The 26,693-nt window shown below is 35.6% G+C and overlaps 2 protein-coding genes across 2 annotated transcripts; one reads left to right on the top strand and one right to left on the bottom strand.

Moving 5' to 3' along the window:
- Nucleotides 1-320: 320 nt before the first annotated feature.
- Nucleotides 321-1,260, bottom strand: LOC140760936 (histone H2AX-like). The gene is made up of 2 exons (XM_073098045.1): nucleotides 989-1,260; nucleotides 321-901 (listed from the first exon to the last, which is right to left on the bottom strand). Exons 1-2 carry the CDS (start codon nucleotides 1,184-1,186, stop codon nucleotides 680-682), a joined length of 420 nt encoding a protein of 139 aa, XP_072954146.1. The 5' UTR covers nucleotides 1,187-1,260; the 3' UTR covers nucleotides 321-679.
- A 4,706-nt stretch (nucleotides 1,261-5,966) lies between these two features.
- On the top strand, nucleotides 5,967-26,374 carry LOC140761064 (probable ATP-dependent DNA helicase CHR719). The gene is made up of 12 exons (XM_073098241.1): nucleotides 5,967-6,375; nucleotides 7,338-7,491; nucleotides 8,411-8,475; nucleotides 18,597-18,791; nucleotides 18,887-19,036; nucleotides 19,407-19,802; nucleotides 21,999-22,258; nucleotides 22,339-22,557; nucleotides 23,196-23,397; nucleotides 23,475-23,628; nucleotides 24,717-25,316; nucleotides 25,393-26,374. Exons 1-12 carry the CDS (start codon nucleotides 6,172-6,174, stop codon nucleotides 26,064-26,066), a joined length of 3,273 nt encoding a protein of 1,090 aa, XP_072954342.1. The 5' UTR covers nucleotides 5,967-6,171; the 3' UTR covers nucleotides 26,067-26,374.
- Nucleotides 26,375-26,693: the final 319 nt, after the last annotated feature.

Below are 26,693 nucleotides of genomic sequence, written 5' to 3' on the forward strand. Positions count from 1 at the left end.
GATATTAACCTTGAAAGTGACATTTCTCTCCGATTTGGACCACACAAATCCAGAGGTTGCAGGGAAAGAGAAATAACAGCAAACAGCTAAAAAATAAAAGGTAAATTGGAAGTCACTGAGGGCACGACAACATGCCAGTAAAAATGAATACAGTAAAGAAAGTAAATAGCAATTTAACAAAGAGAAGGAAACAGACCAAGTAAGCAGCCTTACACATCCGATTGTTACGCACAAAGTGGGGAAAAGATGATTCGCTTAAAGAGTTGAGTAAATGTCAATCGACTACAGCCATGAAAGAACAACCAGATCGACAAACCAAATGGGCTAAAGCTTATTATCTCTAATGAATTAAAACTTTGTTGTTTCATCACCAATTTGTTCGAAAGTTAAGAAATACACAAAAGATTAATCGAACAGTACATAATAAGCCAAAAGAAAAAATAAACACGCACACAAAGAACAAAGTACTAATAACAATCCAAACAAGACAAGGAACTTTCCAAAATTCCACATTTTCATACAAAAATTATATTAAAATTTACGATCAAAAAACATTACACCCTTAAGCCACTCCACCGTATCAAACTGCCACATCTATAGTCCACCAAGAAAAGAGAAGCAATAACCAACAAAGAGAACAGAACTCCAACATTTCTGTGATTATTCAACACAAAAAGGTCTAAAACTCTTGTGATGCCGATCCAATGTCCCCCTTATCCTTCCCTGCCTTCTTGGGCAACAACGTCTGATGAATGTTAGGCAAAACACCACCATTCGCAATCGTCACAGCCCCAAGCAACTTACTCAACTCCTCATCGTTCCTCACCGCGAGCTGTATGTGCCTCGGGACGATCCTATTCTTCTTGTTATCCCTCGCCGCATTCCCAGCCAACTCAAGAACCTAAAAAGGCGAGTATAAGAAATCAGACAAGATCACAACAAATCACCAAAGGAACCAAAACCCTTGGTCTACGGCAGAAACACAAACCTCGGCTGCGAGGTACTCGAGGACCGCAGAGAGGTAGACCGGAGCACCTGCGCCGACACGATCGGCGTACTTGCCGGCTTTGAGGAAGCGGGCGATTCGGCCGACGGGGAACTGGAGGCCAGCTTTCTGAGATCGCGAGACGGATTTAGAGGCCTTGGGCTTGCCACGGCCGCCCTTGGTCGAAGCTGTGGAGCTCATTGTTCGAACTAGTGAGGTCAAAACCCTAACCCTAGCTTTGTGAGGGATTGGAAAGAAAGGCGCAAAGATGGCTCTTTTCGAACGGAAATAGCCAGTGAGGAAGGAGGGGATTTGTATATATAGGTGGAGTTGAGGAAGAGGTCCAGAGGAAGCTTTGCTCTGATTGGTTGAAACAGAATGCCGAGGATCGACAACGTGGAAGGTCTAGATTGTTCGGTTTGCTCTGATGGGAGTTATGGGAGCGGTCGGATCAGTAAGATTCCGGTCGGGGTAAAATTGTAATAAACTCAAAAACCGGTGATAATAAGGGTAATTACCCTTTGGGTAAATTACAAATCACTCATGTGGTCATGCCTAAGATCAAACTAACTCCTAAATTTTTATTATTAAATGGCATTTAATAAAATCATCAAATTATTGTTAACTATTCCATAGTTTGAGAAAATAAATTTATTAAACTTAGGCCAAATAAATAGATAATTAGATTTTAAATGAGGGGGTATTTTAGGTATTCTAATTTTTATTTTTAATAAATAATATTATATTTCCATTCTTTAGTTTATTTTAGGGTAAATTTAACTCAGAGTATTTTTTGAGGATGTGAATGATAATAAGAGCAAAAGATATAATATACTGATAAATTTTCTTATTTTATTCTATAATAATATTTTTTTTTATTTTATTTTATTCTATAATCATGTATTCTAATTTCACTATTTTTTATAACCAATATGCCCTTTGTCTTATTTTTTAGTTTAAAAGAGATAAATAATTTCCATTTAAAATAATTTGGAACTAAAGAAGACATGGTTGCCATAGTACCTGTTAATTGGATGTTAGAACTTAAATTATTTTGGAGGGAAAGTTCTTTTGATCTCCTTGTCCATCTCCTCAACTTAGAATTGAACAATGAACTTAGAATTCACTAATAATAATATGACATAGGAACAATCTCATATTAGATAATAGGAAAAAAAATTTAAACTATAATAGAGATAGGAATAGGATTCATTTTCTTCGACTTAGTAGTGAGAATTCTACTGTTGAGTAAATCAAAATTACCTTTTATAAATTCATGGAAGGGCGTCTCGGTGAATATGATATAGCGTTAAAATAAAATTTTCATATTTTTCATAGAGGAGGCGGCGATATTTTTGTTGCTATCTTAATGAACAAGGTTGCTGATATAATGCTTAAAGTGCCTAGTATATGTTACAAACCAGATATGAAGTGATTCGTACGTAAAAAAATTATAAAAATTTAGATGGTGGTAGCCTCTTGAGTTAGGGTTCTAATGTTTTAATTTTACCTAAATTAGATATCGAGATGAAAAGATATAAATAAAATAGTAGAGAAATGTTAGAATGAGACATATTGGTAAATATCCAACATTACAATGGTCGTCGGAGGGTGGCGGACGGATAAGAGTGGTAGTGGACGATTGTATAGTAGGGTGCTATTGGAGGAAGGTGATGGCTAGGGTTTTGAAAGCTTTGAAAGTTCTACGACTATGATGTACTCCTAGAAAGATAAAAACGATCTAATGATTACTATAAAATAGTAAATACAATAATAAGAAAATAATTAAAGTCAATTAATTCTCATTATTGTAGGAGAATTATTTGTTAGATTTTATGCACATTGCATTGGTAAGGATTGCACATGGAAGATTTAAGCTTGAAAGCTTCTCGGATTTTCAATATTTTGGATAATTCTTTTGGCTAATTCTATGTAGATATCCCTGAACTATCATCATTTTTCACATATATTCTTTGAAATCTTTTTACCACTTAAACCCTTACATGTGAACCAAAATATATTTGGTTTAGAGTCTAAATAGTTAATTTGTTTTCTTAATTCAGTAGGGCATGTGTGAAAATTTATTTTTTAGTTCATGATGTATGTAGGTAATAAAAAAATTTAAGATGTGGATTAAAAAATGAAATTATCCCTAATTTTTTAATGAAAAAATATACATGCAATAAACTAATATGCAGAAAAGATCACAAAGTAGTACTCAAGTTTGTTCATGACGGAAGATGTGTAATATCATGTCTTATATGATGAAAGGTATTTTTGAATTATGTTATGGACCTACAAATAATTGTGTATTTATGGGTTTCATTTTTATGAATTTTACTATATAACTATAGTATCCATTATGAACATATGAATTTTGTTATATAACTTCTGATTTTGTTATGTAAATCAAAAGATTTTGTCATTTATCTCTAGATTAATTAAATTATCCATATGAAACTATATTGCACTTAATGGCTATGTTTGCAATTTAACATTACAGAGACTATAAAGATAGTCTAAAATGATATGAAAATTAATCATAGAGTGATTCCATCATATTATAAAGTTTACTGTGCTAAATGAACGACAACTCAAGAAGCTTGCGGTGCGCTTGAGGAGTCCTACCAGTGATTGCAAAGTTCTTCTATGAGATCAAGAATTTCATTTTAATCAAATCTACTGGGTTTTTAGTTTTTCGAAAGTTATCTATGTTCATTGCTTAGCATAAATGGTACATTTATGATTGGGAAATATTATTGGGTAACATTACTTATCATGTACTTTGAATGAGAATAGCCAAATTATTTTTATTGCATTACTCGTAACATATACTTTGAACGGTAACGATCCAAAATGATTACTATGAGAGATTTTTCACGACAGAAATACATTTAGCTACATATTCGAATTTGATTTTGGTGACTATCTCTAAAGAATTTTGGACCATTCGAGTGATATCGTATATTAAATTGAAAATATCATTAGTCAAGATTAAACATGGTCATAAGCATGAAAAGAGTAGGTCATCCTCTAATTTTTTTTAAGAATTATATGAAAAATCTTAGTATCTATATATACTTAGAATTGTATAGCATAATCAAACAAGCATAACAATTTAGTTCAACAATGAAATGTAGCATTGAAAATAATTATATTAATTTTATATACCATTCATAGAGAAATGTCTCATGAATCAAGATATTATAATCATTCTAATCTCTCATATCTTCCATTGTCAAATTTTTTTTTGAAAGTAAAACATAGATAAATTGGTTAGAAAATAGTAAAATTGAGTGGTTATGGGAAATATGAAATGGATTTTTTTTTTGTAAGGTGAGCTTAATTGGGGGTTTAACATTTTTCATATTAATCTAAATCATAAAGGGAAAAGGAATACAAATAAAATTTTAATGGATAGTTTAATAATTTGTAATATGGGTTATTCTTTTTACAAATACTTACACTAAGATCCTCTAATTTTCATATGCCTCCTCTTATTTTTCTTGATACACAGTGACCTTCTAAATTATAAAAAATCTCTCGCCCTCGACGATTTTAATAAAAAATATTAAATGATTATCTTATTGTCAACTTTTCTCTCTCATTTTTTCCCTCTAGAATAGGATAAAATAGTCCCTAAAAAACTTAAAATTAATTACGTGATGCTGATATATTAGTTTTTTTAATAGAAAAATATAATATATAACTCAACAAGAGTATATTTTGAAAGTTTTTCTTAATTAAGAGGTCATTGTGCCAACAGGTTTAGGGTTTAGGTGTAATTATCTTTCTTTTTATACCATTACTTTTATAATTTTTAATTATTTTAAATCTGCTCTTAAGTTTTTTTGCATGTCTAATTAAAATCTAAATATGAGATTATATGTATTTGGAAACCGTGAGACAAAATAGTGAGTTTTAAATATTTATATAAAAATTTTAAATCTTAAAAAAATGTGCTAAGTTTTAAGAAGAAATTTATATGAGCCTACCTCTAAATATAAATTGTTGATTGGATTAATAATTTATATGAAAATTATTTCTCAGACTTGCAATCATTTTAGAGAAATTAAAATTTTAAGATAAATTGGTGGCTAGGTTTTGAAGTACACTTATGTGAAGTCAACCTTCGGTCAAACTTACATTCGGATCATCAACCAATTCTAATAGAGTTGATAGATACCTTTTTAATAACTAAGGAGGTCATGGGTTTGATTTGAACTTAAAATAATATTATAAAGAAAATTATTTGATGGTTTAACTTAATAGCTCGACCGTACAGTTGATGGTTCAGTAGTGTGATTGACTTAATAGAGCAGCTCGGTAGCGTGACGGCTTAGAGCCTAGACTAGACAGCTTATTATATTGGCTAAAAAGCTTGGTGGGGCTATAACCAAGGAGGTTATGAGTTTGATTCTAACTCAATACAATATTATGGAGAAAATTATTTGATGGTTTAGTAATTTAACTTAATGGCTCGACTATGCAGTTAATGGATCAGTAGTGTGGTTGACTTAATAGAGTAGCTCGGCAGCGTGACGGCTTAAAACCTAGACTAGACAACTTATTATATTAACTAAAAAGCTTGGTGGGACCTAAGTGTGCCTCTATATTTATAGAGGGTTGACCCTTTGACTAACTTATATCTTGTGGTTTAACTTAACGGCCCGACCGTGTAATTGATGATTCAGTAATGTGGTTAATTTAATAGAGCAACTCGGCAGCGTGACTGCTTAGAGTCTAGACTAGACAGCTTATTATATTGGCTAAAAAGCTTGATGGGGCCTAAGTGTGCCTCTGTATCAATAGATGGTTGACCATTTGACTGGTCTATATCTTGCGGCTAATGAGTGATAAAAAAAGAACACTTAAAAATCCGGATCCACCTTTATCGGGTTAACGGAATCAACCCGATACCAACTCGCACATATATATATATACCTACAAGCGGATCCGCTACGAACTTCCGGATATTTCGGTCTCTTCTTTTGACTCCTCTCGCAGCCCAAGCAAACGAGGAAACGAAGGGTAGAGAGAGGAAGCTGACTAGCGAGACGAGTTAAAGATCGCAGACGAGAGCAAGACAAGGGAAGGAAGAAAAAGAAAAAGAAAAAGAAATCAAAATGAATTAATCGACCGTTGCCTTCGTTTTATTTGAATCGCGCGAGAGTTTGAGGCCATCCATGGCAGCTTCGGTGGAGAACCATCCTCCTCCTCCTCCTCCTCTCTCGGATGGCGTGGTGGAGAAGACGAAGACCCTAATTGGCGCGCTCAACCTCATCTCCCGCAATCTTCCTCTCCCCCCTGACGTCTTCCACGCCGTCTCCTCCATCTACCACGAAGGAGACGACGAAGGCGGTGGTGCTGTTCTTCCCGAGGAGGATTCGGTACGCACCGCCTCATTTTCTGCCCTTTCTCGATCTTTGTTTCGGTTGGAATTGGAGCGTTTGTTGGTTAATAGTCGCAAGAAAAAGTGTTGCTGATGGCAGTTAAGGGAATTTGCTTTTCGAGAAGTACTTCGATCCGTTAATTTTGTTGAAGTAGTTCTCGCGGGGTGCGTTGATTTCAGTGGTTCTTTAAGGGAGACTGTCGAATCCGGGTTGAAATTGTGTGAAAAGAAAAGTTCTATGGTTCGAATGACACTAAATAATAAGCAAGAAATTAGGGTCAATGTTTTATGGCATAAAATTGAGGTGTCTTGGCTTTTCTTTTCCTTCTTTATTTGGATTTGATGAAGTTTGTTCAGATTTTTAAATCCTTCTAAATGATTGTTGAACCTCTATGATGGTGTGCTCTTATTAGGGCTGATATAATATCCTATTTTGCATACTGTTACTGGGTAGGATTTAGGACCTTCATGCTAGTACATCTCTTACTGGTTTACATGTAGGCTAACCCAAATGACCAAATAAAATAGAGCTAATCCAAATTCTCAATTGTGCTACCCAACTTGGCCATATTGATTAAACTAGCCTAAACCAAATTAAAAGACCACAAATGAGCTTGATTTCCTCATATAAAGCCCTTCCTTTTTGTTGTTCTATTGACAGCAAATTGGGTTTTTGGAACACTGGAGACATATTAGATCAACTAGCAGATTGCATTGAAGGTTCAATGTGTAATTTAATCTTCTTGGCTTGTATCTTGACAAAAGAAATTTCAATTGATTCACTGACCTGTTCTCGGCAAGAGCTATTGGTAACAATTATCCATTTACTATTTTATGTATTTGATCTAGTAATTTTGATTAGATTCACTTCCTTCTTGTACTGTCAAGCATAAGCCTATTATGATCACATCTTGTGATATGTCTATTTCCTTCTATCAAAAACAAATCATTCTTTCGTAGATCTGTGGGGTTTTAAAGAATGGTACCTTGATAAAAGAGCTCGGGGATGCAGTATTGAATCAACAGACAAGTTGCATGTCTTGTTCAGAGTTGAGAAGATCAAAGGCAAGCCGTTTTAAGAGTTCCATCCAACATCGTCTTTTGGAGCTTGAAGGTTATAATTTGATTCTCAACTCTTAAGCATATTGCTTTGTATTATCTTCTTATCAAGTTGCATACAATATCAATCATGTTGTGGATCTAATCTATACATCTTCACTTTGAAGATGTTTCACATCATCTTACAAACCTTTTCTTCTGCAATTGGGTCTCGCATCTCAAGGTGTGCTGCTAGTTAAAGGGGTTGAGAAAAAACCGGGAAAGGCATATTTATTTGTGGTGCTAACGGAGTGGGAGGGGCTGGATTATCACGAATGTCTAGATTCCCTTACATTAGGATTTACATGGAATTTCCAGTGACAATCTTTTGTTTTTATGCCCCTAGTAGTTGATGTCATATAGTGAAACATGTCAACATAACTTATTTATGTAATTATATTAGAATTGTAAAATTATATTAAATGTAATTATGTTAAACTTATTGTTTTAGTCTTGGCAATAAATTTAAAGGCCATTCCTATCTTATTTGGAGAGGATAACAAAGTAATGGAGACTAGAAATTTCAACTTCTCTTGATTCCCTTAAGATATATTGTCCCCTATTTGAGTTCCTGATGACTTATAGTTGTCATCTGGTTGTAGTTTCTTGAACATTTTGCTCATTTATTTGTTATAGTGGCGCTAATATGTATATTTTTACCATGTTTTCTGATGGTTAACTTTGTTGAGTATCAATCCTATTAATTCAGTCACTTAAAATAGTTGTAAGTACTAAATAGCATAATACAGGAATTTGCCACTAGTTTGCATTGATTTCCACATTGACCATTTTAGATGTTATATGTAGACATTAGAATGGAAAACTGATTTCCACTATGTATTTTGTATTTGGTTAGCTAAATTGTTGAAATATGAGCATCTTTAAATTTATATGCTCTTATGCTTAGCTCATATTTATATTGTCTGGTGTATTAGTGTTGCCGTCAACTAGAGGAGAGGACTTGCAAATGAAGTGCTTGCTTGAACTATACGGGCTGAAGGTAACAGAAGCAAAAAATCTGAAGATTGTCACTTGGACGAATGCGCATTATATAGGTTTTTCTTGTTGTTAACTTATGCATTAAATTGACCTCACTAATGGATGTTGCAAGGAGTGTGTTTTCTTCATGCTTATTTTGCCCTTAGTAATCAATGCTTCTGATATATATCAAATATAAAATATGCTAAATTCAGTACTTTTAGTAATTTGGCACTCTAATTCCTTAGAAATATCAGGTTAGACTTACAAATCTGCTAGTTTTTACATTGTTTGAGCTTTTGTTTCTGCTTTCAGCAATTTTGGTTTGTATTTCAGGTTCAGTTAAAAGAGTCACAAATAACAAGAAAAGCAAGAAACAGATGAGAAGTGCTACAAATAGAAAACTCTGATATTGGTATCATATCTTCAGGAATTAAGTAGACACATATATATGTATTGTAGGGTATCCCTTAGGTACAGTATAAGGATATATACATTAAAATCTGAAATTATGTTGGTATATGTTGCTTAACATATCTTGTTCCAGCACAAGATATAGGATTAGGTCGTGATATCAGCAATTCCTGCCATCGGCCCTCCATCTTTATTGTTGTCATCACTTTTGCTGTATATTTCACCATTTAATTGGACCCAATGTGTTCATGAAGATCATTTTGAAGGAAGCAATTAAGAAACACAGAGAACTGTATCTACTTCATCGAGTTTGGGAGTCAAATTGTCATGCCCCAATCCGGGAACATAATGATCGTGAATTTCTAGGATAAAATTTGGAGAAGACACAAAAACCCAAATAATACTTAAATCCTAAAATCACAGTTCCTAGTTTTGGCCGATCCCGGGTTGAAACCAATTTGATTGGTTTCGGTCAGGGATCGGTTGATACCTGATTCGTTTCGAGTCGGGATCGGCCGATCCCACCCGAGATGAGCATGGGTAAGAAAGAAAGAAAGGGGAAAGAGATAGAGAGAAAGAGAGGGAGCAAGAGAGGGAAAGAGAGGGGGGAAGAAAGAGAAGGAATAGAGAAAGAGAGAGAAAGAGATGGAGCAAGAGAGAGGGAAATAGAGGGAAAAAGAGAGGGGGAAAGAGAGAAAGAGAGGGAGAAAGAGAGAGAGTTTGTGGGTTGCAGCAGTAAGAGGGAGAGGGAAGAAAAGAGAGAGGGGGGAGAGGAGAGAGACATGGAGAAAAAATAAAAATTAAAAAACTATGTTAAAGAGGGAAAGAGGTAATAGTCGGTGAGGAAGAGGGAGAGTTTTTTTAAGGGAGAGAGTTAGTAGGAGAGAGAGAGAGAGTTAATTAGGGAGAGAGTTTGATAAGAGAGAGTTAGAGAGAGAGAGAGTTTGATAAGAGCATCTCCAATGCTTGCTCCAAAGGCTCCAAATATGGAGCCAAAAATGGAGCAAGAGCCCGGTGCACTCCAATGCACCGGGCTCCATATATATTATAATAATAATATATATATTATTATATTAGCTATTTTAAATTGCTTAATAGATCATCTTAGCGTTATTATTTTTTATTAAAAAATATATGGTTAGAAAACTCTCATCGAGATCTTTAAAATAAGATTAATATTCAATAGTTTTAGAAGTAATTTTAAATTACTAATTTTTTAATTAAACGCATCGAAATTACATTACACGAAATAAACATCAAAATAAGCATTACATGTCATTAACTAAAAATATCAAAATTACATTACCTAAAATAAGCAGAAATTAACCAAACATAATAAAAACAATAGATGTTTAATATTCTGGTAAGTCATCTCCGTAGCCACCGATTCCGGTTCCATAGCCACCGGTTCCGGTTCCGTAGCCACCGGTTCTAGTTCTGTAGCCACCTTCTCTTTCTTGACTGTGTCCACCTTCTTGCGATGAACCTCCGACTTGAAAATGAATATTGCTTCTTCTACAAATTTCTTGTCTTTTTCTTTGAAAGAAAGCACGTTCATTCGGATCTTCAATTTTATTTAAATCAATTGACAAGATCTCTCTGTCCTCGCGATCACGATCAATATTCAATTGCATAATTTATTAGACTCATTTTTATAAATAATAAAAAAATTTAAATTTAAATTAACTCAAAAATAATTTAATATTAGACTCATTTTTATAAATAATAAAAAAATTAAAATTAAAATTAACTCAAAAGTAATTTAATATTAGACTCATTTTAAAGGTTTCGATGAGTCTTTCCAATGGTATTATTTTTGTTAAAAACCGATTAGTAAAACTAATTATATACTTAGCTTAACTAACTAAATTATTTAACAAAGGATACAAATGGAATTAAAATTATTGAATATAACACTTGTTGGGTAATTTTTGTATTTTCAAAAAATTGATGTGACAAATGGAGCCCGGCTCCATTTTCATGGTGGGGCTCCAAATTTGGAGCCCCATATAGAGCCTGGTTGGAGCTCCACTGGGCTCCAAATTTGGAGTTTTGGAGCCCGGTTGGAGATGCTCTAAGAGAGAGTTAGTGAGAGAGAGATAGAATTTGATAAGAGAGAATTAGTAGGAGAGAGTAAGAATTATATTTAATTTGTGTGGGAGAAAAAGAGTGTGAGTGGTAGAAAGGGGGAGAAATAGAAATTGAGAAACTTTAGATTTTAGACTTTATATATGAATAATTTATATTTATATCTTATTATTATTTTTCTAAAAAATTAAGAATTTTTTGTATTTTAAAAATTATTTTAAAATACAGGCCGATACGGACGGTCGACACTGTCGATACCTCCAATACGGCAGATACATATCATTTTTTTCAGACGGTCGATTCTGATCCCGATTCCGATACTTGGAGCCTTGTCTAAAATAAATTGACACAATGAAAATGATATTTGTCACGACCCAAAATAGGAAACATGACTGGCTATGCATCTCAATATGCTTGAGATGCACGAAACCTTATTAATACTCTCTATGTGTACGATGGCAAAATAAATAAATAAAATGAGAATGTGCTTTATTAAATTTTATAACTAATTGCAATAAAATTAAAACAATGTTAATGTTTTTGAGTCTCTAAACTAAATAAATAAAACATCTAATCTAAAGCAAAAAATCTAAAAGAGCGGAAAGGTAAATAGGTGAATCCTAAGTGGAGGTGGAGTCCGAGTACATCTCGCTCAGTCGCCCCGCTGACTATTACCTGAAATACATAAACAAATACAAAAAAAACAATCGAACCCATGAGCCAACATCTATAGCTCAGTGAGTGGAATCCACTTGTATTAATGCTGAATAAATTTTAAATAAATTTTAAATCATATTAATGCTGAATAAATTAAACTAAAAGCAACAATATCCATAACAATATACAATATGCATGCTCTCTAAATAATAACAATGATAATAATAGAGAGATGTCACAACTTGTAACCTCGCACGCAACATATTAACATCTTTTGATATTTATACTGTCATATGTCTAAATGGGTCTAAACTGAAACACCAAAACCTCCAAATACACGTGTAAACCGTGTGGGTAAATCCCCCCACGCGGTGCATCACATGACTTGTCAGTACAAGGATTTTACAAGGCACACAACAACACAATTTCACCATAAATAAACTCAACTATAAAAGTTCGGATACAAGTCCACAGGCCACAACAAGCCTTCCAAATATACATCCAAAATACAATGCTAAGGTCCAAAATACAATATCGTCATCACGCCCTCGCAGGGGCTTAACACAACTAACAAACCTACTGAAAAGGAAAAACAGCTACTCCTCGCTTCCCACACCTGCGTCCCCTAGCTCTGAAAATAATACCACCACGAGGTGGTAAGCTTACAGCCCAGCGAATAGGATCCATACAATCTAAAAATAGTGAAATCACATGGGTATATCCAATGTATGCCTATATTTGCTAACGATAACGATATGCTTATTGAAAAGACTTACCATAATTTACTGAATCAATGCAATCGATAAAGATTACCAGTCACTATCCTGGAACATGCTAGTTCCTAAACGTATCATGATAAGTTCACACAGATAATAAGCTTGATACAATCTCTTATTCGTACACATCTCAATCATAGGTTTTACATGTTATGCATAGCAATAAAATAGCAGTTTAGTCATCTCAGGCCTACCAAAACATTAATCATACTTATCAACGCTCACCGAGCTATTCACCACACAGGGTAAATACTCTCAAGAAACAATCATCCATCATATAATCATCCATCGAGAGGGGATATATACACATCTAGCGTACACATCTCAATAAGCTTGATACAATCTCTTATTCGTACACATCTCAATCATAGGTTTTACATGTTATGCATAGCAATAAAATAGCAGTTTAGTCATCTCAGGCCTACCAAAACATTAATCATACTTATCAACGCTCACCGAGCTATTCACCACACAGGGTAAATACTCTCAAGAAACAATCATCCATCATATAATCATCCATCGAGAGGGGATATATACACATCTAGCGATAATGTCACCTACACGTGTATGACGACACTACATGTGACCGGTTATCTATGACCGTCAGACTCAGGACCCCGGTCGTAAACCCATATCTCACTCTCTCTAAAGCATCACCGCCCTCGGCGGGAGAATCGGGAGCCCTCGGCTCATCAACAGACGCCCTAACCTTGCATCGTCGGGTACCACTAGAGTTATATCCCCACCTCACAATCATGTTCTTCTATCATCATTATCTAGTCCTAACTATGCAGTATAACTACCTGAATGCCACACAGGCTTCCCGACCTCAGGTGTAGGCCGCTAATAGTATAGTCATATAAGATACACTCTACCCTTAACCCTGGGCTGAGTGAGTAAGGGTACTGTCTAGTCAGAATTCGACTACTAATGATAGGTGGAAGTGGTGCAGTGTTTATGAGTGTATAAAACATGTTATAGTCATCATGATCATTACATTCTATATTCACAGTAATCATACATCTATGCAATAGTATACCATACATGACACATGGAAAGCATTATCACACTAATGTTTATGCTACATTAACATTCTCATAATATAATGATGAGCAGGTTATCAATAACTACGTATGCAAAAGATATAACAAGGTGTACTAACTGCATGCATTAATACCGACATTTCCTACAGTGCCATGACAGATATAATGACTGTAATTATGTTATTCTAGATTTGTATAACTCTACTCGCCTGGGGGGTCTCCATAGTATGGTAAAACTCGTCAGCTAGCCGGCTCATCCGGAATTCCAAAATCCTCCTCACGCGGTGTCAATCCTATTAATTCACGCAAGTAAACCATACGTAAGATTAGCGAACTAATAGAATTAATTATCTTATTAAACAACCCCCCCACCCTCCCTCGGTATTTCTCTTCCGAGGGAGGAGACGAAGGGAGAGCGGAAAGCCCGAGGGGCTGCGACGCTGGCGGCGCGGCACGAGGTCGACGGTGTCGGCGGCAGCACGGGGACGGCGGCGGCACAGCACGAGGCTGAGGAGGGAAGTAATAGGGAAAAAAAAGGGAAAGGGGAGGAGGGCTTACCGAAAAGGGGGTTGGTCGGCAAGCTCGGTGGCTCCGGCGTCGGCAACCCACGAGAAGAGATGGAGAGAGGTATTGAGGTGGAGAAATGGTGCGATCGAGGAGGGGAAGATGGGGTTTAATGGAGGTGGGAGCAGGGTAGCGTGCACGGCAAGGGAAAGGGAAGAAGGAGAAGAGAGGACGCGGGGACATGGTGGGTGGCAGGTGCCTGTGACGCACGTGCTCGGCGCGTGCGTCACGGGATTTTTTTTTTATAGTTTTTAGGGTGTTACATAAACCCTGTGGATCCACATCAACTAGAAGTCACCTCGAGATGACGCTCGAGACTTTTCTTCATAGCTGATCCGGTTAGGGTCATCAGAGGGTATCACCCCGTGATTAACACACTCTGTCTTTCCTCTAACCGTTGAGAGAAGTTAGAGTCACCTAGGAAATTTTTTTATTCATCCTAGGACTGTTCCCTAACCCCGCCAGAGTTATCTAAGAAAGTCACCGCAGTGATCTAATTTAGGACTTTCCCCTGGACTTCCAGATAGACTTGAGTCACCACGGAAAATCGCAAACGATTTATACCGGGACTGTTTTCTAAGTCGTATCAATATTAGTCTCATTTTTCTTTTCACAAATTTCAATATTTGCACGAAGTATGGTGATGCACTGAATATAATAATTAAATGCACACAGAAAATACAACAATTAAATTTTTACACGTACGGATGAAATAAATAGATTTGCACACAGAAATTACAACAATTTAATTTTTACACATAAGGGTGAAATAAATAATTTGCACACAGAAAATTTACATGGTCTGACAAAAATACGAAATACAATAAAATAAACATGTGAGTGAACCCACTCACCTGAGTCTAGGCAAGACAACCGAAATCTCAAATTTCTAGCTCACGTACTAGAAATCACCACCTTAAATAATAAATAATATTCAAATTTTTAATTTGAATAATATCAATATTTCTAAAAAAAATAAAACTAAAAAAAAAACTAAAATGGGTTTAACCCACCCATTGGATTGGGTTGGGCTACTGCTGGCCCGACCCATTCCAAAAAAAGAAGCTAATCGGGCTAGGCCAAAGCCCAGCCAAAAGAAACTAATCGGGCTGGGCCAAGGCCTAGCCGAGAAAATGGATTGGGCTGCGGTTTAGCCCGCAGCCCATCCAATTTAATTGGTTCGGGTCGGGTTTGTGGATCTGAAATCCAAACCCGAATTTAAAAGAAAAGGGGGTTGGCTCGGGTTAAACCCGAGCCCAACCCATCCCTTCTCTTTTCTCGCGTCTGACACGAGGAAGGGAGAAAGCTAGAGAGAGTGGTCGCCGGTGACTTTGCCGGCAGCGGGTCACGACCGGCTCCCCTCTCTCTCTCTCTCTCTCTCTCTCTCTCGTGGTGGAGGAAAACCCACTCACCGACGGCCGACGTCGATTGGAGCCACGAGGGCTCTCTAGAAGATATCACCGACACCGGGCTTGGAGCACGAAGCTTCCGGTGAAGATGCCGTTGCGACCCGAAGTCGCCGGCCGGCCTGATTTGCCGATGAAGCCGAGAACCCCAATTTTAGGTATTTTCGATTTATCCCTTTAAATTTAAATTAAACTAGAGGGATGAGAGAGGGCTCACCGGGGAGGAGTGTGGTGGTCCCAATTTCCTCCGGCGATGCTCCGGCGATCCGATCCCACAGCGACGACTCCGACGGTGAGAAAAGAAAGAAAACGGTGGAAGAGAAGAAGGCTGGGGGGGGGGGGTTCAGGAGAGAGGATTAGGGTTTAATTTATAGATTAGAAGAGGATTAAATCTAATCCGATTCGGATTAGCTGAAATCCCCTCTTATCAGTGCCTCGTTGCATGCTGGAGAGGGAGAGGGGAGGGGCTGCACGTGCAGAGCACGTGCACCCTCCTCTCTCAATCCCACATTCTCATTTTATTTATTTATTTTGTCATCGTACACGTAGAGAGTATTAATAAGGCTTCGTGCATCTCAAGCATATTGAGATGCATGGTCGGTCATGTTTCCTATTTTGGGTCGTGACAATATTCATCTTTCAAAGTCCTCACGAAGCGGCTTTTAAATTTCTACAAAATAATGAGTTCTCATGAGCTAGATGCCCAGCAAGTAACTCACTTTACCAAGAATATGTCTAATGACATATATCAACATGTGATAGATATAGTAGCAGAAAAAGAATCATAATAATATATATAAGCCATCTTAAAAAATAAATAATTTTTTTGTCTCTTGTACTGAATTTCAAAATCCATATATGCTTAATTGAAATTATAAATCATTTCATATTATCTTATATTGAATTAATCAATATAAAACAAATCAATCTTTGCTAAAAGTGCACTATCATGAAAACCCGCTAAAACTGATAAAATACCATATTGTCTCTTTAATAGGTATTCTGACCCGTGGTCACATCGCACTATCTAGTCACCATCGAAATGGAGCCGGAGACATTTCTAGATAGTCGATCCGTTTAGGGTCACAGTAGGTACTCTGCAGTGCTCTATCGACTTTTTCACTAGCTGTTAAGTAAGATTAGAGTCACTAGGATGAAAATCAATGAATCTTTTTTCTAATCTCGCCAGAGTTAGTTGGTAGCACGTTGCGACATTATATTCCAAGAAATTTTTTTTCTTGAACTTATTTTCTTAAAAATAAATTGAGTTTCAGATCTTATTTTTGTCAGTATTCAACTATACTGATTCATTTTGAATCTCAAGTACCAAATTCTTCAATTATCAAAATTCTCAATTCTTCAAATACAATATATACATGAATAATCCATAAATCTAAATACTATTATTTTCTCTATGTATTAGAGAAAATCCAAATAATAAATTCGAATTTTCTATAAAATACAAATAATCTTATATCTCTGATTTTTATTGATATATTTTTTTTTCAAATCATTAATTTTATTTTTGAATAATAAAAATTTAAGAAAATATGAGTGAGTATTTGCCTTGATTGTTCAATCCAAAAATAATCTAATTTTCGCATCCTAATCATAATTTGCACGAATTTCAATGTGCTCCATGATTGCCTTCTCTTTCTATTTCTTCTCTTTGGTATGATAATTTTTTTCTCAATCTACTCTTATTATTTTCTCTTTCTTTATACATTTTCATCTTTGTTTCTTCTCTCTTCTCTCTTCTCTCTAATCTCTCCCAGGAATGATCTCCTTTTCTTTTTTTTTTCTACCGCCCCTACCTTCTCTCTTAAAATCCCATCTAGATTTTTCTTCTAGGCCCCTCTTTTATAGTTAAAAAAAATATAATAAAAGTCCTATTAGAATAGGGATTCTAATATCTTAAAGATATATCTAAAAATTTAATTTAATTTAATCTGAATCCTAAAATATAAAAGATATAACAAAATTTCTCATTATCTAAATATTCATTTCTATTTTATTTATTGTTTAAAATTTTGGGTTGTTACACAAGTTCTTAATATTTCGCTTCACGAAGGTTTGAACTGCTTCTTGTCAAAAGGCAGGTTGTTCCTGTGAGAGAAAAAAAATTTATGAGAAGAAAAGTATGAAAGCTTAACATGATCCATGTTAAATATAAAAATTGTACCCATGATCCAGATTAAATAGAAAAGAACATTCCTGCTCAAAATAAAAGCAATAACCTGAAGCCTGAAGGTGTCACTGATATCTACTACTTTTTGTGCCTGATCATTGACACCCTCATCCTCTTCAGCATCATCTGCAGAAGGGTTTGCACCAGTGTCTACATCAACAGCTCCTTGAACATCAAGATCAGCCCTAAATTCATCATGCTTGTTCTTAGAATGAGAGCAATTGTTGAGTGATGTTCTTGATTGAATCATTCAGAGAGGTTTCTTACTATAGCCCTTAAAATTGTTGATGGAAAAAATTCTCTTAAAGAATTTGAACATGTACCAAAAGATTAGATGAGCTCTCTCCTAACATAGACAATGGACTTTTTTCTTCCTAATTGGTCCTTTCAAAGTCTTCTTTTCTCTTCTTTATAAAGAAATGCTTACACAAAATTATTATAGGGAATAAAAAAACAGGGCATATCCCGTCCTCCACACAGTATCATTAATCCTTATTGTGCCGATAGGAAATGGACACCTGTATGGGGTTCTATATTGATTTTGACCGTGCCGATGCGTGCTGGCCTACTATCTAAATGTCACACAATTATTGTATATTGAAATCATACCAGATTAAGGAGCAGGTACTCAACTTGTTAATCGGATATTAAGGCATTGCAGGCCGTTAGCCATTAAATGCTGAAATAAATTGGGTGTCATGTCAATTTATAGTATTGCTCTTGCATCAAAATGTTTCCTACTAAATTATTAGTTCTTTCTCAGTTCAACAAATTTCCATCATGTTCCGTTATAAATCCATAATGACTTGTTAGAGTAGATATGATGAATCTTTTTCTTATTTTTGTCACAAATTGTTCCCACTAAAATTTTACACTAATTACTATTTTTTTGGTTTTACCAAAATGTAATATTCTACTTTTGACATGTTTCGATCTCATCATTCAATTTCTGCATTGAGAATTAATTCTTCTGCTTTCTGTTGAATTTTTTTTTGTTCGGCATCCAGTTATTAGAATTGCAAAGGAAGGTGCGATCTGACGTGAGTGCCGAATACTGGTTACATGAGAAATGTGCATATCCTGAAAAACAGTTGTATGACTGGGGGATGATGCGGCTCCGATACCCCTTTAGCATGTTTGGGATTGGAGATACATTTGCAATGGATGTTGATGATCGCCATCGAAAGAAGAGATACACGGAGGTTTTTAATACCACCATTTTGCATTAAATTGCTGATATTTATTTTATTTGAAGAAAAATAATCATCTTATTTCTTAGTATATTGTCTCATCGCAGAGGATGTCAAGAATAGAAGAGGAGGAGAAGAACCAAGAGGAGATGAGAAAGAGGAAATTCTTCACAGATATTCTTAATGCTGTTCGTGAGTTTCAGCTGCAAGCACAAGCTTCTTTGAAACGAAGAAAGCAGAGGAATGATGGAATTCAGGTACAATTATATATGTTTAACTTATGTGGAACTCTGCTTCAAATAATATAATTTCCAAATCTAGCTATTGCTTTAAACAAGATGCAGAATAATCAATTCATCTTGGGAGATCTATTGAGAGTTGAGACCTGTAGAATGGTATGTCCTCATGATTAGGATAGATGGTAAGGCTAATTGAACTGGTTGCCATTCTCCAGGGGCATGACTAACCTTTGTTTAAGTGTCCTGCAAAGTGCAAATCTGAGCCAGAAAAGATGTGACATTAATTATCTTAGTTCTTGTATTAATTACAATGTAGCTCACCTTTTTTACTCTCTTTTGTGGTTATTTGGCTACCTATAAAATTGTAAATCTATCTTCTGCAATGTAGGCATGGCATATGCGTGCAAGACAACGCATTACTCGTGCAGAAAAAGTAAGGTTTCAAGCACTGAAAGCAGATGATCAAGAAGCATACATGCGTATGGTAGAAGAAAGCAAGAATGAGCGCTTGAAAATGCTCCTTGGCAAAACAAATGATCTTCTTGTTCGTCTTGGAGCAGCAGTACAGCGGCAAAAGGATGCTGAGCATCTTGATGGGATTGAAACATTGAAAGGGTCTGAATCTGATGATCGTTCACAAATCTCTCTCTCTAATACTGAGGAGTTGTCTTTAGATGATGACATGGATGGTGTTAATGCTGACTCAGCACAAAATGTAAAAGGTAATGATTTGCTTGAAGGCCAACGACAGTACAACTCAACTGTTCATGCCATTCAGGAGAAGGTATGCAAAGATGTCCTGAGTCACTTAATTTCTATATTGTTTTCCTCTCAAATCTGCAAAGATAATTATTAATCCAGTCATAAATTTTTGTGGTATCTACTATTTACATAATGAAATATTTTTTATTTATATGGTAATCAATGCATACTGATATGAGATATAAGTACCTGGATCAATATTTCGTGCTGAGTCATTCAACTTAATATTATTGGTGCGAGTCAAGGATTTTTGTTCCTGTTGAGTAATTTATCTGTAAAAAAATAAGTTTGGAAAGTGTGTCGGTAGTTTTAGTAGTTTGTTGGGATTTTGGTACTAAAAAAATATCTTGCTTTCTTGTCAAAGCTAATAACTTTATTATCTAAATTTCAATTTGAGATTTTGGGATAGATAAGATTCTTAGATATATGAAAATTATAAATCTAAGTTGAAGTCAAAAACCAAAACCAAAATCAATTTGGTTTAGGAAAATTGAATCCTTTTAGGTTTAGAAAAACCGATTTAAAATCGTACTTTAGAATTTGAAATCAAGTAAGAAAAGGAAATCCAAATATTAATTTGAACTAACGGCGAGAGTAGGAAACAAAAAGCTAATACCAAATAGAAAAAGTAAAGTACGACAAACACACCATGACACATTCTTTTGTCATAGAAAATCTTTCTCGCATAGAGAGGACAAACCACAGATCTGCCTAAAGTTGATCGGTCTATTTCACTAAGCAATAGAAATAAGAGTTAGTTACAACCTCTTTGGACATCAGTGCCGTAGTGTTTAAGTAATCTATTGATTATGAACTACTTGATTAACTATTAAGTTTTTTTTCGATACGCATCTGAGCTACGGATCAACCTCAAGTGCAAATGTTGATACTTGTAGTGGTGGTAGATGAACGATTCAGCTCCTTCGATGCTCTATAGCATCCTCTGTTGAATCTCAACAATTGGATAGTTGTAACTCTCTTCATAACAGATAGGAATTTAACTCTGGGAGGGAATTGGAGAACTCTTCTAAGGTGAGAATAGAATTGCCTTGAGTTCTCTCTCTATTCAATTTCTTCTAAAATGAGAATAGAATTGCCTATCTCAATACTCCCTTATGGCCATCCATGCCATTAGGTTAGGAATTGAGTATAAATCTTACTTTAAACAAAGCTAATATGAAGTCTATTTCATCCCTTTTGATATATATTATCCTTCAAATTTACAAATCAAGGAGAAATTTGATTTCCCCAAAGTTATTTCCCCTACTTAGAAGATTTGAGATTAGAATCTTATTGTGTATATTACACTAATATCTAGTATTAATAAGACTTTATATTAGCCTTTGAACCTATTCTAAGGCCTTAGAAAGGTTTAAAGATTATTCTTTTGATATGGCAAGATTATTCAATGTGCCAACAACACACTGGCTTATCATGGCATTTGAGCAATATGTATCGTGCTAAGCCAAAGTAAGCATGCCTTATGTCTTTAGCATGGGTCTTTCATCTTTGCTCCTTAGTCACCCGGGTGAGGAAGCCTTGGGGATTGGAACACCCTTTATTTGTGATAAGAGATGACCTTGTATCAGTGGTCGGATTATATTATACTAAATTTGATAAATGGCATAGCTGTCAAACTATTTCACTCTACGTAGGTGGACTGCAACAGAACATGCAAATCCCAAAGAATTGGGCAATCATTTTATTTTTAAGTAATTCACTTTTCAAGCGTGATGTGCATGGCATTATGTCTGTGAGTGGTGATCCTTGATTACTGAAATTAGAAAAAGGACAAAAGTTTCACCTATTGTGTGATGTGAGCAGTGAGCTATATCCTATATTTAAGTTACATTCTGTATTTTGTTGACTTTGAGCAATACACTTCATTGGACAAAGAGGGAAGGTAGATATTTACTTGTGATTTTTCTTTCATTCTACCATAACTCGTCCAATCTACATTACACTTCCTTGGCTGATGTTAGGAACCCAGTGTATCCCACACTACTCTGTTATATCATTGAGTTGCATATGCAATCATTTTATTTTCAGTAAATTCAGTGCTACATAAGGATTTGTGTTATATTCTGCTTTACGTTTTTCTTTTCTTTCTAGTTTTCTCTCTGTTATATTTGTATATAAACCTTTACAATCATTTCTGATTGGATTTACTGAATGACAGTATGAATAATGATTTCCTTTCCTTTTCATAATTTCGTAGGTAACAGAGCAACCATCAATGCTTCGGAGTGGGGAGCTAAGACCATACCAGTTAGAAGGGCTCCAATGGATGCTTTCTTTGTTCAACAACAATCTCAATGGTATTCTGGCTGATGAAATGGGTCTTGGAAAGACAATTCAGACTATTGCTTTGATTGCGTACTTAATTGAAAACAAGGGTGTTACAGGACCCCATTTGATAATAGCTCCAAAAGCAGTATTACCAAATTGGTTTCATGAATTTTCAACCTGGGCACCAAGGTTTCTTTTAGTTCAAACATGAAAAATACTTACACCTTTTCTTCTTCTGATGAACATTTTGATGTTCTTCAATTATGCAGTATTTCGACAGTTCTGTATGATGGGCGCCCAGATGAAAGGAAGGCAATAAGGGAAGAGTATTTTCGAGAAGGAAAATTTAATGTTCTTCTCACACACTATGATCTAATAATGAAAGATAAAAAGTTCCTGAAGAAAGTTCACTGGTATTATATGATTGTTGATGAAGGTCATCGTCTGAAAAACCATGATTGTGCTCTTTCTCGCACGCTAGTTACAGGGTATGTTACATGTTAACTGCTCGGTCTCAGACTTGGATAAATTTCATTCTTGAACTTTGTTGGTGATTTCTCTTTTTATTAATAGTACTAATTTATATTCTATTTTGGAATTCAAAAACCTTAGATTTAGAAGCCCAGAAAAAGAAGTTACAGAAATGCAGTTTAGATTCTAGAAAACAAATGAAAAGGAAAAAGAGGAGGACCAGTAAATCCATGAGAGAATTTGTAGAGTGGTTTCCTTAATTCTCATGTTGGTTGCAGAAACCAATTCCTAAAATTGTGAAAGCCATGTCAGGTACAGTGGAATAGGCTATTCTGTTTTTCAAATTGTCTTTATATGAATTAAAAAAGGGAAGCTTTTTCTTAAAATTGAACACTATATAGAGGAAAGCCTGCTAACACACTACATTTGGTCAATATAAGATACAATTATCATAGGTTTTATTTGGTATAAGGCTATAAGGTTCAGTGCTTGTTGGACATCAACCTGCTGCCTACCCAGTGATCCAGAGTAGTCTATTTGGAGTTTCACTTATCTTTGTTTGCCTATCATGTTCAGTCATGCTATCATTCATAAAATACTTTTTGATGCTGTAATTTTTCCCTTAAATCTTGATCATATATTTATGTGTTTGCAGCTATCGTATTCGTCGTAGACTCCTGTTGACCGGTACTCCAATACAAAATAGTTTGCAGGAACTGTGGTCATTGCTTAATTTTCTGTTGCCCAGCATTTTCAATTCAGTGCAGAATTTTGAGGAATGGTTCAATGCACCATTTGCATGTGATGTTTCTCTCAACGATGAGGAAGAGCTATTGATCATTCGCCGTTTGCATCAAGTGATTACCAATGCTTTCTGTTGCTTTCTGGGTCTTTCTAGTGGACCATAATAGTTGTTTTTCTCTTTGATTCTCAGGTTTTACGCCCCTTTCTTCTAAGGAGGAAAAAGGATGAGGTGGAGAAGTATCTTCCTGGAAAAACACAAGTTATACTGAAATGTGACTTATCTGCTTGGCAGAAAGCCTATTATCGACAAGTCACTGACTTGGGAAGGGTTGGACTAGAATCTGGTATGTCAGACCGGTCTACCTTTTTAGATCTTAAAGGAATCGACTATTTCCAAATTTGCAAATAGATATTCTTGTTAAGGAAATTTCAAATTAGAGATGAAAAGGAAGTGCAAATCATAGAGGAGAAACACTTTATCTTCAGAGAAACTAAGGGATTATTAATGGACTATATATTCCAACATATAGAATGAAAACTCTCTCGAGTGAAGATCTTCAGAAGGATTTTTGATTGGGTATTTTGGGTGTTTCAATAATCTATATATCTGCTGGAGGAGTATGCCTGCTATTCAGTATTTTACCTGAGAGTTCTGTTGCTTTAAGTCTGTTGGACGCTTTTGTTTAAGCAGAAACACGGATGATTCCAGGGGGAGTTTGATGCCCTCCACTTGACCTTGTTTCGCAATCAAAATTTTTTCTCTTGGATCCTGTAGCGTCATATGGACATTTGCTGCAGTATCATTAGTTTCGACCCAAGAAGTTTGGAAGCCAGCTGTTTTATCTGATTATTATTTTCCTAGGTATTAACAAATCTCTTAGCTAGACAATGTGATATTCCTCTCTGTAATTGCTTGAGGAAATGATCTTTGACCCAACCATGCAGACCAGATAAATTATAGTAGTTTCCTTGGAATTCATGTTATCACCAGTTTCAGTTCACAAGAAATGCATAACCTATAGGATATTATGAATCTTAAGGTATTAGGATACTTCCTAGATGGTTTGAAGTTGAGAAGTTTTTCCATCTGTCTTGAAGTTACTTGGGCCTCTATATTCTTTCTTTAAGGAGCTTGCCAGACCAACTTTATCTTGAGCATTGGAAAACCACAATGCACATCTTAAATTTTTTATCTGTAAGCTTAATATGAACACTTACAGTGACGTATGAGATAATAGTGTTTCCTTTTATGTGTAAATATTGTTCTCAGAATAAATTATGTAAGGTACACATCAAACAACTTTGTTGTTGTCATTTATACCCTGACTTTAAAAGGATCAAATTTATTTTATTTATTTTAATTACATTGTCTTCCTGTTTTTAACTTCTGATAGTGTTCTTTTTACGGCTTAAAAGAATTTTCTATATGCAGGCATAAAATCAAAGTCTCTCCAGAATTTGTCAATGCAGCTCAGAAAGTGTTGCAATCATCCTTACCTGTTTGTAGGAGAATATAACATGTGGCAAAAGGAAGAAATTGTTAGAGCATCAGGGAAATTTGAATTGCTTGATCGTCTGCTTCCAAAACTGCGGAGAGCTGGACATAGAGTTCTTCTGTTCTCCCAGATGACGCGTCTTATAGATGTGCTGGAAATATACTTGCAGCTGCACGATTTCAGGTACCTTAGACTTGATGGGTCGACTAAGACTGAAGAACGAGGTACATTACTGAGACAGTTCAATGCACCAGACTCTCCATACTTCATGTTTCTCTTGAGCACGAGAGCTGGTGGTCTTGGATTAAATTTGCAGACTGCAGATACTGTTATCATCTTTGACAGTGACTGGAACCCACAAATGGACCAACAGGCCGAAGATCGTGCCCATCGTATCGGGCAAAAGAAGGAAGTTCGTGTTTTTGTGTTGGTTAGTGTTGGCTCTGTCGAAGAGGAGATCTTGGAACGTGCAAAACAGAAGATGGGTATCGATGCAAAGGTCATCCAGGCTGGGCTTTTCAACACTACCTCCACAGGTTGGTGCTCTAAGTGCAAATAAGACATGCACTAATATGTCATAGCTTGAGGTTTCATCTTGTTTGTTCTTTGCAGCGAAGGATAGGCGAGAGATGTTGCAGGAGATCATGAGGAGAGGAACAAGCTCACTAGGAGCGGATGTTCCAAGTGAGAGGGAGATAAACCGCCTGGCAGCACGGGGTGAAGAGGAATTCTGGTTGTTTGAGAAGATGGATGAAGAGAGGCGGCAAAGGGAAAGATACAGATCAAGGCTTATGGAGGAAAATGAGGTGCCAGATTGGGTATACCATAAAAGTAATGAAAACAAACCCAAAGGGAACCAAAGTACAGATGCTGAGAGTATCCTTATGAGTGGAAAGCGACGTCGTAAAGATGTAGTTTATGCTGATTCACTGAGTGATGTCCAGTGGATGAAGGCTGTGGAAGAGGGAGAAGACTTGTCTAAGATAACTGGTAGAGCAAGGAGGAATGGACACCCTTCAGATGGACACGAATCTGCCAATTTTAATGTGGTAGGAAAGGATATGTTTGGCCAAAGGAATGTGGATCAATCTGCAGATAAAGGAGAAAACAATGAAAATATGACGCGCAGAACATCGAAAAAATTGAGAGTTCTGCTGCACAATGAAGATGAAAGTGAAGGTGAAGATGAAGGTGATACCAGCAGTTGGCAAGACAATGTTGCAACATGGAGGAAGCACAAGAGAAAGCGATCAAGCCAGGCTACTCCGGTTCAGAATCCGATGTAAAAGGGTGGGAGGGTTTCTGAAAGTTAACTGTAATTTAATTGCATTGAATCTAAATAATTAAGAAAAAAAAATGACCACTGAAAGCTGATTGTATTGCTTGTTAGTTCTGTATTTCTTTTACAGCTTCTTAACATTATTATTGTTGTGCTCTCAGGATGATAGGTGATCTGATGTACCATCTACACATTCTTAAACCGACAATTGTAGAAATACTAGATTTGTACTGCGAATTATAAGCTCCTTAATTTTAGCTAGATTTTTGTTGGGCTCCTGTAAAATATTCAGAACCATTAATTATTCAATTTCTTTTGTCTGTCGCAAGGAGTAGCTAAGCACTTCAATTTTATCCATTGCATTTTACTAATGTTTTCTGTGATAAAAGTATTTTACTTTTATCAACTTCAATTCTTTGGAGGTTAGGTACTGCCAAAGCTCTCTCTTCAAGTAGTTTTACTGAATCTTCCATTGGTTGATTTGTTTGCTTTGAGTTTAGATATCTACTCTGAACTGGTTCATGAAACTCTAAATTGATTCAGTAATTAAACATCTTTTTATCTTTTTTTTCTATATCTAATTAAGTTTAGATTTAAATAAATTAAGACTAAAAAATAAGATTAACTAATCGAG

Source organism: Typha angustifolia, chromosome 6, assembly GCF_048772165.1.
Source record: "Typha angustifolia cultivar Huaian chromosome 6, ASM4877216v1, whole genome shotgun sequence".
Taxonomy (NCBI): domain Eukaryota; kingdom Viridiplantae; phylum Streptophyta; class Magnoliopsida; order Poales; family Typhaceae; genus Typha; species Typha angustifolia.